General features: G+C 35.8%; 1 protein-coding gene across 1 annotated transcript in view; it reads left to right on the top strand.

Moving 5' to 3' along the window:
• Positions 1-14,268, top strand: part of Rp1 (RP1 axonemal microtubule associated) — a 285,043-nt gene that overhangs the window by 18,592 nt on the left and 252,183 nt on the right. Inside the window, exon 3 of the mRNA XM_033759105.1 lies at positions 1,866-2,029. Within this exon, the coding sequence (XP_033614996.1) occupies positions 1,866-2,029 (164 nt within the window). The remainder of the gene's footprint in view (positions 1-1,865; positions 2,030-14,268) is intronic.

Here is a 14,268-nt window from a genome sequence, read left to right as displayed (position 1 = left end):
AGGTGAATTTTCTGGCTTCTTTGTTGTTCTTTTAATTACTTTTATTCATTTTTAAAATTTTTCTGTGATCTGGACTTGCTTCATCAAATCTTACATTAAAAATATATCCTGGATGAAGGCCTGGGTGATTTGCTACTCCAGTATGAACTTAAGCTAATTTATATTTTATTTACATTTCTAGTAACTCTATTTCCAAATAAGCTCATCTAGGAACTAGGATTTGAACGTATGTTTTTACCATGGTGACCTCATATCAATAAAGTAATGGAGTACAAAGATAACGTCTTAGTTACTCATCCACTCCTGCCCCAGACAGTGGACATCTTTAGGCTCTACTCGAGTTTTTTTGTTTTGTTTTGTTTTGTTTTTTGGTACTGGGGAATCAAACTCAGGACCTTGAGCTTGTGAAGCAGGTGGTGGAACCACTGAGCTAAATCCCTGGTCCTCTACTCCAATTTTTATAGTACTCCTCTGCAAAGATAAAACTTTAATGAATTAGTAATTTAGAGTGGTACGTAAATCAATGATAAATAGGCATCATATTTCATTATTTTTATTTCTATTCATGCACCTTTCATCCTTTTATATCTCAGTTGTTGGGAAATGCAATTTCTTTTCCTATTGATTTGGTTCTTGCACATTTAGCAAGTATCAGTTCTCCCTGACCTCTTTTGCTGCATTTCTAAGAGAGAAGAATCTGAAGAGCTTCATTTCATTTTATTTAAACAAGCACTACTGTGCCAGGTATTATACATAAAACAGCTCAAATTCTCTCATCTGTAAATTTATAATTGCAATTTAACTGCTTCTGTTATAAAGATAGATTGTCATTTTCTACTCATTTTTAAAAATTATGTTTCTCTTAATAAGAGATTATTTACCTAGATGACTTGATAGCCTAATATGGCTTTTTACCATGTCTGGGGCAAATAAAATGCAATGTTCTGTTGTAAAATAGAATTTAACATTCATATGTTAATTTAATATGTTTTATATCTTATGTAAACCTAGAATCTGATTACTTATTTTAATGACCAAAACTGAAAACATACTTAAGGGAGAAGAAATTACAGTCAGATGGATTGAATGTCTTTTAATCCTTAGTTCTGAATTTTATTTCCATGTATTCATACTTTTAAATGTAATTTTAAGTATATTTCCTAATTTTCATTATTTCACTTTTTTTCTAGGTTAACTTTCTGATGTTTGCCCTAGATAAAACTGGCAAAATTAAATAAAAATCATAGGAAGTCATACCATACCACTATTAATTTGTTATAATGTTTAATTATACTCACAGTGAACCATATATTTTTTTTAGCATTGTTTTTATGTGTTGCTTGATGGTACAAATTTACTTAGTGTTTGTGAGACTCAGTTACTTTACCTATTAATTGGGGACACAAAATAATAAATGAAATTGTACTGGATGATTTTTCAAATATTTTCCAACTTATCTAATTATGCTTTTACTTCAGAAAATATCCAAAGTAAAAAAATGTAAAAGGTGTAATTATGAGTGCACATATTACATGTTGGAGTTAAGATTTTGGAGATGTTTTGCAAAATACTGGGAACTTCTATGACTCTCTGACAATCCAGTTATGACCAGTTATGATAGGATAATGGTCACTATCTAGCCTTATTAGTAAAGATTTCCTGGGCATGTTTTCACAGTCACATTGTAGGATGTAGTAATTGTTTTTTAGTGTTTTAAAATCAAAATCTTAATTCCTTCTTATGGCACTTTTCCTGAGAAGTTGACCTCTGTCTAGTCTGATCTCTCCTAATTTTATGATGACCTGTTGTTTTGAGTCTTTTGTGTCTATAAATTGCCATAATGCATGTAATTTGTGCTTCTGCAGGTGGTAACTGGAAAGTTTCCATAATCACCAGTGACTTGCCAAATGCAGGGACCAGCTCACAGGTTTATATTGTATTATATGGACAATATAGAAGTTCTGCCCCCATATATCTTTATGGAACAGATGGAGTTCGATTTCAGGATGGCCAAAAAGACATCTTTACTGTAAGTAATAAAATTGAGTGATGGTAGTAGAAGTGATGCAGCCAGTAGTAGGTACTTTTATTTTTTTTAATTTTATTTTTGGTACTAGGATCGAACTTGGGTCCTTGAACTTGGGAAGCAGGTGGCAGCACCACTGAGCTAAACCCTTGGCCTAGTAGGTACTTTTAAATGAGTGCAGCTTATGAAATTGGGCTCTTTCTATTATAACACCACATACCTGTAGAAATCAAGCAGAAGAAATTCATGGCAGTTTCTGCTCAAGCCATCTTCAGCAAACCCACCATATGAGGAGAATCAGTAGCTAGAAGAAATACTAGATGTTCCACATGTGCTGTTTTTGTATATGTGGCTGTCTGTCAGGAGCAAGGGATAATGTCTTTCTGGTTCTGCAGATAAGGTTCACAGGTACTGTCAGAATGGGCAAATAAAATTATAAATAAGGAGGGCAAAGAAGTTGCCATCAAGTAATAACAGGTAATTATTAATTGCTATTAGGTATTACTTGTTAACATGGCTGGACACAGTGAGATTAGGATCTAGAAAGAAACAGTAAAGATGAAGCAGAGGAAATTAGTGCCATGCTGTTAAACTAAGGTAAAAAATATTAGCAGTCAATGACAAGATAGGTCAAACAGTAGTATATAGATGCTTAATGATGTCTGTTGAATGACTGGATACATGAAAGGATTGTTTTGAACTGGATGGAGAGAATTAAGTCATAGTCAGAAAAGGATCTTCATTAGCACCTTAGATCTTTTTGGGACATTCACATCCGTGTGATCCTGGGTGTGTGGTTTACAGCAACCTGTGTATTTATATATTATAGGACAGGCTTACCCACTTGAAACTATCATTCCTGTTAGATTAGAGTGAATTATCCCTGCTGTACTTTATATTGAAACACTTTTATTGATGGTCAAGATAAATAAAAGTAAAAAATGAAGACTTTGTCATTATTTTTCGTGTGTAAGAAATAATTTTAGAAGTGACTACCCCAAAAATACAGTAGTCTGACTTGGTTTTGTTACTGTTTTGCTGTTTAATGTCTCATGTTTACTTTTAAATTAAACTTTACATTTATTTGACCTACAGGACAAAATATCTTCTTAATGAATTACTCCACCTAGAAATTTTATACAGTGTTGAATGGTAAAAACTGGTGTTCTAGCCTCTGGTATTGGGGAAAGTTTTCAAACCTGTGTATGAGTATTGAGTATTATGTATGCATTTTTCATTGGTGCTATTTCCATGTTCAGGAAATTCCTTTTTCTCATAGCTTTTCAAGTATTTTCATCATGAGAAGGTGTTGGATTTTATCAAATGCATTGTTTTTGCATCAGTTGAGATGAGCCTGCATTTTCCTTCATTTTATTCTGTTTGTGTAGTGTATTGTATGTAGTCAGCAGGATTGGGCAAGGGAATACATTAAATACAGGACATAGAATTTATGAGGTTATTTTTTGATAATTACCCAAAGAGTCACAAGCAAGGAGTGCAAGAAATTAACCACACACTAGAAGCCCAGAACATTCTACTGAGGGCCCAGATTGCAGCACAATCTAACCCACACAAGTCTAACTAAAGGCTCAGAGTCCAAGGCAATGTCCTCCTTGTCCAGCCAGTGGCCTAGAGCCCACAGCAATGTGTCATGCTTGTTCACATTGAGTATCTGCACCTGGAAGGCCCAAAGGCCAGTGGTGGAAGCCAGAAAATCTGTGCTCATGAGATGAAGGATCTGTGCCACCACGCTGAGGGATCCACATTGGAGCCAGGGGGTGATGCTCACGGCAAAGGTCAGAGCTCCCCTGATGAAAGCAGCAGCCATTCCCAGCAACAGCAAGATCCCAAGCTCCTCCTCCAATGAGAACAGCCTAGTTCGCATCAGGAAAACCATCCGCAGCAAGCTTCTAGAAAATCAACAGGCCGAGATCTTCCCTTCCAGTTCTCTTTTTATGCCTATTGGTAACAATCTTCAGGTGGATCCTCCACGCCTCAATCGCTCTGATTCAGTTCAGCTGAACATTACAAGTTGATCATTACTGAACCCACTATAATCATATTATTTGTATTTTAAACAACTATCCATTCCTGGGATAATACCAATTGATTATTATGTACAATCTTTTTAAAAAATACATGTTTATAGCACATAATTGAGGGGAGGTTATACATAACATATCTTAGTTCTTGTTTTTTTTTTTTACCCCATTCCCTTCTCTTCTCCTTTCTGTCTTGGACCTTATCTCCTATGCTTTTTGTATATGTTTATGGTACATAACATATTATGTTTATGGTAATTATCCTGTTCCTGGTAGCAACTTGATACAGTACAAAACATAGCACAATTCCTTTTTTCTTTAAAATTCTAATTTTTCTCCCCTTACTCCTCCACCTCCAACTCTCGTTTCCCTTCTCATATGCTAAGGATCTCTCTCTCTATTTCCTGTTGTCTCTCTTTTATTTTGCTAATTATTTATATTTTGGGCTTTTTATATTAGAGAAAGCATGTGATATTTAGATTTGTATGTCTAGATTTATTTCACTTAATATTGTCTCAAGGTACATCCATTTTCCTACAAATGACTTGAGCTTTTCCTTTTTTATGGTACACTTGTACTGCAGTGTACATAGATACATTTTCTTTCTTTTTTTTAAAATTAATTTTATTGGTACATTTTAGGTATGCAATATGCTGATATTAGTTATTGGAAATTTGTACCTTTACATAATATATCTTGGGTCTTATTTTTCCCCAACCCCCTGCCCTACTTTCAACCCTTCCAAGCCTCCCTATTTATAAAGACTTTATTTCCATTTTTCCTTTTCTCATATTTGTTCCTTTCCCTTATTTCCTTTCCCCTCCCCTCCCACTTCTTCCTCTTTTCAACTTTTCTTCCTATTTCACATTATCTTTCTTTTTCCAAATGTTAGCAGCATTTATTTTTGTCTTTGCATTTCAGTGAAGTTATTTGTGGTTCTGAAAGCTCTGAATGCATCCTTTTTTTTCTCATTGAGCTTATTGGTACATTTTAGGTATACAGTACAATTACATTCATTATTGGGATCTTGTACCTTTACATTACAGATCTTGGTTCTCATTTTTCCCCTTGTCCCTGCCTTCCCTTCACCCCCTTCTCTCCTCCCCATTTACAAACGTTTTATTTCCATTTTCTCATTTTCTCGTATTTGTTTCCTTTCCCTTATTAACTTCCCCTACCCTTCCCACTTTTCCTACATCTTTAGCCCTTTTCTTCCTATTTCACATTGTCAATTATCTCATTAGTATCTTATGTACTATTATAGTTTATTCACACCAGAGAAACTATTTGGTATTTACACATGTGTGACTTATTTATTTCACTTAGTAATATATCCTCATTATGTATCCGTTTTCCTATGAATGAATCTAATTTATAGAAAAACCACATCTTCATTATCCAGTTTCCAACTGATGGGCAAATGGGCTCTTTCCAAGTCACATTATCTATTATACATTTAGATCTTTATTTACACTTTCAGTTTCTCACACTAGAGCAACTATTCAGTATTTACATGTGTGTCCTATTTATTTCACTTAATAGTATCACCTCAATGTGCATCCATTTAGCTATAAATGTCTCTAGTTTCTCATTCTTCATGGCTGTCTTGTACTCCATTTTATATACAAAACACACTTTTTTATCCAGTCTCCAGTTGATGGGCAATTGGGCTGTTCAAATTTTAGGTATTATAAACTGTGCTGCTGTGAACATGAGTGCACATGTATCTCTGTGGTATGATTCTTTTTAATTCTTTTGGAAGATACCCAGCAGGGGAATAGCTGGGTCAAATGGGACTTCTAATCCTAGTGTTTTGAAGTATCTCCATACTGATTTCCACAGTGGTGGTACAAGTATACACTCCTACCAGCAGTGGAGCGGGGTTCCTTGTACCCCTCCATCCCACCCCAGTATTTGTTATTGGTTGATTTCATAACAGCAGCCATTTTTTCTGGAGTGAGGTGGAATCTCAGCATTGTTTTCATCTGCATCTGTCGAATGAGCAGTGATGTACATTTTTTCATTTGTTTATTTGCTATTTCCACTTCTTTGCCTGAGAAATGCCTATTCATTTCATATGCCCATTTTTGGATTGGTTCTTTAAATTTGGGAGGTCTGACTTTGTAAAGTTCTTTACATATTCTAGAAAGTAGACCGTCTGAGGAACAGCTGGAAAAATGGTGGACTTCTGGATTCCTGTACTCTGCTTCCCTATTGTCCAGGCAGGGTTGTGGCTGGGACCTGTGCACACTTGGATGGTATCTGGGTGTGACTCTGACTCAGGCCTGCCCACCTTTGTCGCCATTTTCTGGGAGGGCCTTTGGCTAGGGCTCTCTGCACCTGAGTCTTGAGTGGGCTTCTGGCTGAGTTCTGCATGCGGTACCGATGGTATCTAAGTGGGCTTCTAGCTGTTGCCCTGGTACTTGAGCAGTTCTTTTCCAGGTGGGCCTTTGGGTGGGGCCTATGGGCCCAAGCTGCTTGTGTCTGTGTATAGCCCTGGACTGGAACCTACACATCCATGCTACTCTGGTCTACGCATGCCCTTACTGATGGCATCTGGACAGGTCTCTGGCTATTGCCTGTGCAGCTCTTTTTCTAAATACATTTTCTTTATCCATTCATCTGTTGATGGACATACCGGCCATGTCCAAGACTTAGCAATTGTGAATTTTACTGCTATAAACATGGGTATGCATCTATTGGTATAATATGATCTCTTTAACTCTTTTGGGAATACACTTAGAAGGCAAATAGATGTATCAAATGGTATTTCTAATTTTGGATTTTTGATGAGTCACTATATTCATTTCCATAGTGGTTTTACTAGTTTACACTCCCAATAATGAAGAAGGGTCTGTTTTTCCCTACAGCCTCACCAGAATTTGTTGATTTCTCAATGATAGTTATCTTGTCTGGATTGAGATGGAATCTCAGAATTGTTTTAATTTGCATATTTTGAGTGACTAGTGATGGTAAACATTTATTCATGTATGTATTGGGCATTTGTACTTCTTAGAAGTGTCTGTGCATTTCAGTTACTGAAATATATTTTGATTAGGTCTTTTAATTTTGGTAATCTGCTTTTTTTTTTGCTTGTTTTTTGAGATAGGATCTCACTGTGTAGTTCAGGCTGGACTTGAACTCACTATGTAGCTTAGGCTGTCCTGAAACTCATGATAATTCTCCTGCCTCTGCCTCCCAAGTGCTGCAATTATAGTTATGTACCACCACCATTGGTTAGTCTGTGGGTTTTTTTTTTTTTGAGTCCTCTGTATATTTTGTCTGAGGAAGAGGTAGCCAAATGTTTTTTCCTTTCTGTAGGTTGTGTCTTTATTCTATGGTTGTTTGCTTTGCTGTACAGAAGCTTTTTAATTTGTTGACTTTTTTTTTTTTTGTGATACCGAGGTTCTGTTCAGAAGCCTGCCTACCTATGCCTGGGTTTCAAGAGTTTTATGTTTTGTCTTCCAGCATGTTAAGCATTTTTGTATTACTATTCTGATCTTTGACCAATTTTTATTTTAGTTTAGAATCTGTTGAGAAATATGGGCCTATATTTAATCTTCTGCATGTGGATACTAAATTATTTTCAGCACCATTTGTTAAAGAAAACTCTTTCCTCCAGTAAAAGTTTTGGGTCCTTCTCAAAGATCAGGTGGATGAGTGTGCCTATATTGTTTCTGCACCCTCTGTTCTATTCTATTGATCTACATGTCTCTGTTTCATTTGCCAATACTATGCTGTATCTATCATGATAACTTTCAGTCTGGGATTGTGATGCCTCCTGCTTTGCTTTGTTACCCAGGATTGCTTTTGCTATTCTAGGTCTTTTGTGATTCCATAGGGATTTTAGGATTGTTTTCTCTATTTTTTATGAGGTATACTCTTGGTATTTTTTATTGAGATTGTTTTAAATCTGTATATCAGTTTTGGAAGTATGACCATTTTGATTATACTACTTGTGTCTATCTTTCTATTTTATAATGTTTTCTTTCATCTCTTTCAGAGTGCTGCAATTTTCATTGTAGAGGTCTTCACTTCCATGGTTAGATTAATTCATAAGTATTAAATTTTTTGATGCTATGGTGAAAGCTACTGTTTCTTTAATTTTTTAGTGAGTTTATTATTGGTGTACATGAACATTATTAACTTTTCTGTGCTGACTTTGTATTTTGCAATACTACTGAATTTGGTTATTAGTTCTAGGAGTTTTTGGTTGAATTTTTTGGGTCATCTATGTAGAGGACCTTCTCCTCTCCATATAATAATTCAACTTCTTCTTTTCATATATATATATTCATATCCCTTTTATTTCTTGCTCTTGACTGATTGTTCTGGCCTGTGTTTTGAGAACTGTATTGAACAGGAGTTGTGATAGTGGGGATTCTTTTCTTGTTCCTGGTTTTAGAGGGAAAGCTTTCAGCTTCTCCCCGTTTAATTTCATGTTAGTCAGATTGGTTTGTCATAAATGCCTTTTATCAGTTTCAGGTAAAGGTCCTTCTGTTTCCTTCAGGTTTTTTCTTTTATCATGCATGGATGTTAAATATGATCAGTATCTATTCTTTTTATGTAGCTATTGAAATGATCATGTGATTTTTCTTTCTTGCCTCTGTTTATGTGGTACACTACATTTATTGATTTGTATATGTTGAACCATCCCTGGAATGAATCCTACTTGGTCATGATACATGAATTTTTGATGATTTGTTGCATTCTGTTTGCCAAGTCTTATTGAGGATTTTTGTGTATATATTCATTGAAGAGGTTGGCCTATAGTTCCCTTTTTTGGTTGGGTTCTTCTCTGGTTTTGGAAATAGGGTAATGCTAGCTTCCAGTAATGACTTTGGGAGTACTCCGTCCCTTTAAAAATTTCATTAAAGAATTTTAGGAGTATTGGCATTAGATCTTCTTTAAAGTTCTCATATAATTTGAGAATTAATTCATCAGGACTTGGGCATTTCTTAGTTGGTATTTTGTGTTATTTCTTCAATTTCATTGCCTGATATTATATTATTCAGGATTTTTAAAATCTTCTTTAGTTTGGCTTTAGTAGTTCATATCTATCTAGGAATTTTATCCATTTCTTCTCCATTTTATTAGAGTACAGATTCTCAAAGTAGTTACCAGTAATCAGGGTTTTGGCAGAATCTTTTTTGTTTTTGGTACTGGGGATTGAACTCTAGACCTTGTGCTTGTGAGGCAGGCAGTGGCAAACACTGAGATAAATCCCTGGCCCAACAGAATCTTTTTTGATTTTGCCTTTTTTATTTCTAATTACTTTGATTTTGATCTTCTCTTTCCTTGCTTTGGTAAGTTTGGCGTGGGGTTTGTCAATTTTGTTTAGTTTTTCAAGGAACCAACTCTGATTCATTGATTCTTTGTATTTTTTTTGTTTTATTCTCAATTTCATTAATTTCTGTTCTGATGTTTATAATTTCCTTCCATGTAGTTACTAGCTTTAGATTTGGATTGTTCTTGTTTTTCTAGGACGTGGAGGTACATTATTAGATTATTTGTTTTGCTGATGTGGACATTTACAGCTATAAACTTCCCACAAAACTGTCTTCTGATTTTTTACTTCTTTCAGTTAATCTTAGATTAGTCTTCTTTGTATCATCTAGCAGCTATTAAAAAGCAGTTTCTTGTGTTTTCTTGCCACTTATAAGGCATCTTTGTGTAGTGTATCTCTGAAAGCATCACTATAGTCTAATTGCGATAATCTGCCCTCCCTTTGGTTGCTTTTGCTGCCTATTCTTTCAATATAACTTCACTCTCTTGGATTTCTGTTTGAAATCTTTTCATGCACTCTAATGCTTTACTAAATTAATCATTCATGTTTTTATTGTTTTGTTTAACGTAACCAGCTTTTTATTAGTGTCTTATAGGCTCTCTGATAATTTTACTTCCATTATCTGTTTAGCTGTATTTTCTATGATTCTGCCAAGCACCTCCTTGATCTGTTTTTTTATTTGGACTTTTACTTTTGAATAATTTGGGTGCAGTTCTTTTCTACCCCTTGGTGCCCACTGGATCAGCTTTGGGGAGCTGGGAGTTTTGGGAGGCATTTCATTACCTTCTCTTCTCATGTTTCTATTTTTTTTGTTTTTTTGTTACTTCTTTCTTTTATGAAGAAGTTTGTGGGCACTTGCAATGGAAAGACTTTGTTGCCAGTATGGAAATATCATAGCTGTTTTTCAATGATGTACTTTGGGTATGGCTAATTATAGTCATTTGTCTCTGCCTCAAGGTCTGACCATTTCTGTTAATTTGGGTGTGGGTGATACAGAACAGTTGGCCCCACATCCATTTTTTTGGAAATGTATTGCAATATTGTTACTGTTACAAAGGTAATCTGAGTGTTGGTATACAGAAAAAAATCCTCAATAGCAACAATTATGTAACTCTGGCAGTATCAAGCAAATCAACAATAGTAGTATTGTTGAATACAAGTTGGATATTCACATAGTATAAGAACAAATAATATACCACCCTTAACCATAGAAAAGAAGTCCACAGTTATAGTGGAATAAGACAAATGAGATACATATAGCAAACATGTACTAAATGTGACAACTATACCTCCAATAATAGAAAAGAATTTAGCAGGAATTATATATATATATATATATATATAGTGAACTATTTAAAATTAATAAATCTTAATGCTTATTAAAACATGGGATTAAGAACAATAAACTTGTTATTTGTAAGGAAATGGATGTACCTTGAGATCATAATGTTAAATGAGATAAATCAGATGCACAAACTTAACTATTGTGTGGTTTCTCTTATATGAGAAACTCAGTATATAAATAGTGAACAAAATAAGAGATAGGCAATAAAAAATAGGGAGATAGTTCTTTCTCAAATAGGAAAGAGATCAAGAGATGAAGGGAGGGGGGATGAAAGGCAGGATGAGGGGATAAAAAAGGAATTAAGATGTGTTATGTACATGTATCAGCTCCATATAGAGAATGCAAACATTAGGTACTGTAAACATGTACTAAAATAAAAAGATAGAGTAGGTTGAAAATGGGAGAATGAAAGAAAAAAGATTGAAAATAAATAGGAGATGTGGAGAAAAGAGAAGTGAGAAAAGGAGCTTATTAGGGAGTACAAGGATATTTATAGAATTAAATAATAGTAATAGAAAAAACAATGACAAAGAAGACAAAAGAAAAAACGGCAGATATCCAGAGGCCTGCCATGCCATTGGTAAGTGTACACAGATCCCAGGAGCAGCTGTGTGGACCAGAGTGGTATGGCTGTAGGTGGATCCAGCCAGGGCCCCTCTCTGACCCCAGAGGCATGGGCACATCCACGCAAGCCACACGCTAACCTAGAAAAGAGCTGTACAGGCACACAAGCTTCATCCAGAGGCCTACCATACCATTGGTAAGTACACACAGATCCTGGGGAGCAGCTTTGTGGACCAGAGTGGTATGGCTGCATTCTGATCCCAGACAGGGCCCTACCCTGACCCCAGAGGTGTGGGCTCACCCGCCCAAACCAAAGGCTCACCCAGAAAAGAGTTGCACAGGCACACAGGCAAGCTTCAGCCAGAGGCCTGACATACCATTGGGCACAGCCAAGCGCCCACCTGGAAAATGAATACAAAGTTGCACAAACAATAGCCAGAAGCTCTCCCCGATACCATTGATAAGTGCATGGAGACCCTAGCCAGAAGCCTACACAGATAAGAGGAACTGGTTTACACAGCCCCCTGCAAAAGGCCTTCCCAACAGCAGGTACACAGGGGCCACAGTGAGAGGTACACCTAAATACCATCCCAAGTGTGCACAGGCCACAGTCAGAATACTGCCTAGGCAACAAGTCAGGACAGGGATCCAGAAGGCCATCATTCTAAACCCAGGAATTGGTGTACTCATGAGCAGCATAGTACAAGGATGTAAAGGCTGCTCAGTGGCTTGCTGAGAATTGAAGACCACTGGGTGAGCAAAAAGTCACCTCAACAAAAGTACAGCAGGCTGCTTCTGTTGAAATCAGAAGACATGTAAATAAGATTCAGAACCAGACTTCTAGATCACTTAAGGTAATCCCAAAAGGAAATGAGATGGAACAACCTGATACTCAACCACCTGGACTCCCTGCACTGGCAATGCAAGAGGACCTGGAAAAAATGAAAACAAATAATTTCTCAGATAACAACAGAGATTGTGCCCATAGTACAAGACATGCTTAATAAATCTAGAGCAAACACAGACACAAGAATAGAGGAGATGAGAAACATGATGGAATCCCACCATAGGAAACAAATGGAACCCAGAAAACAGATGCAAACAGATTTTCAGGAGATTAAAAACTCCATCGAAAGTTTATGCAGCAGAATAAGCCAATGTGAGGACAGAATTTCAGATATAGAAAATAGGATTACAATACAAGGAAAATAAAAATTTCTTTAAAATAGTAAGGGACACAAGAAATCAATCCAGCAAATGCTAGACAATGCCAAGAAGAATAACAAGATTGACTAGAGTCAATGAAGAAACAGGAGAAGGTGTTGACAATATAAAAAAAACTTCACAGAAGTAATGGATGAAAACTTCCCAAATAAGGGAAAAGAACTTTATATACAGATGAGTGAGGCATATAGGACTTCAACTAGCCATGATAAAAAGTCTGTGCATAGGAATATAATAGTTAAGATTCCAGAAACCCAACAAAAGAACAAAATTCTACAAGCAGTTAGAGAAAATAAACAAATCACATACAAAGGAAAGCCATCAGAAACACAGCAGACTTCTCAAAACAAACCCACAAGGCAAGAAGAGCATGGAGTAACTTATTTTAAGCCCTAAAGGAAAACAACCTCTACCAGGATTGACGTTCCATGCAAAAATCTTTCAAAATTGATGGAGAAATAATATAATTTCATGACAAAGAGCACCTTAGGAACTTCATAAATACTAAACTGGCACTCCAAAAATTTTGACAATATCCTACTAAAAAACAATGAGGATCATAACCTCTGGAATCCCTACCGAATGAATCCTTCAGGCATGACAAGAAATTAAGTGCAAAGGACAAGAATCCAACAAAAAGAAAAAGTCATGACAAGGATAAGTCAATACATATCAGTGATAACAGTCAATGTTAATGGTCTCAATTCACCAATCAAAAGAAATAGACTAGCAGAATAGGTCAAGAAGCAAGATCCAACAACATGCTGCATACAAGAAACACACTTAATTCAAAAAGAAAATCATAGACTGAATGTTAAAGGGTGGAAAACAATACTCCATGCAATAGGAACCTGAAAACAAAACAAAACAAAACAAAAAAACAGGAGTAGTTATCCTCCTTGTAGATCAAGTGGATTTCAAACTAACACTGCTTAAAAGAGACAAAGAAGGACAGTACATTCTTGTAAAGGGAACAATCCAAGAGAAAGGGATGACAATGAAACATATATGCACCAAACACTAATGCACCCAACTATATAAAACAAAAACTAACAGACATGAAAAATCAAATAAGAATTAACACAGTTGTAGTGGGGGACCTCAATAAACCCACCGTCACAAATAGATTAGCTAGACAGAAAATAGACAGTGAGATAATAGAATTCAAACTCTTGAGCAAATGAACTTAACATGTTTACAGAGTGTTCCACCCCACAAAATCAGAGTACACATTCTTCTCAGCTGCACGTGGGTTGCATAGAATATGTTTAAGTAAGTGCAAAGGAATTGAAGTGATCCCCTGTATACTGTCAGACCATAGTGCAATGAAATTGGAGGTCAATACCAAAATAAACTGCAAGAGTCTCATAAACATGGAAATTGAACAGCACACTTCTCAATAACTAATAGGTTGCAGAGGAAATTAAAGATATCAGACAGTTCCTACAATTAAATGATGATGACAGTGCAACATATTAGAATCCATGGGACACAACGAAAGCAATCTTATGAGGGAAATTCATATCAGTGAATACTCATATTAGGAAAACAGGACAAGTGCAACTAAACAACCTGTTGCTGAACCTCCAACTTATAGAAAAGGAAGAGCAGGACAAATGCAAAACTCAAACAAGGGAGGAAACTAGAAATATCAGAGCACAAATCAAGGAAAGGAGGCAAGAGAACAATACAAAAAAAAATCAATGAATGCAAGAGTTGGTTCTTTGAAAGAATAAACAAAATTTTGACGAGCCTTTAGCCAACCTTTCAAAAAAAAAAA

This window comes from Fukomys damarensis, unplaced genomic scaffold, assembly GCF_012274545.1.
Source record: "Fukomys damarensis isolate Sample0158 unplaced genomic scaffold, DMR_v1.0_HiC HiC_scaffold_5, whole genome shotgun sequence".
Classification (NCBI taxonomy): Eukaryota; Metazoa; Chordata; class Mammalia; order Rodentia; family Bathyergidae; genus Fukomys; species Fukomys damarensis.
This window is presented reverse-complemented; position numbering and strand designations above follow the sequence as displayed.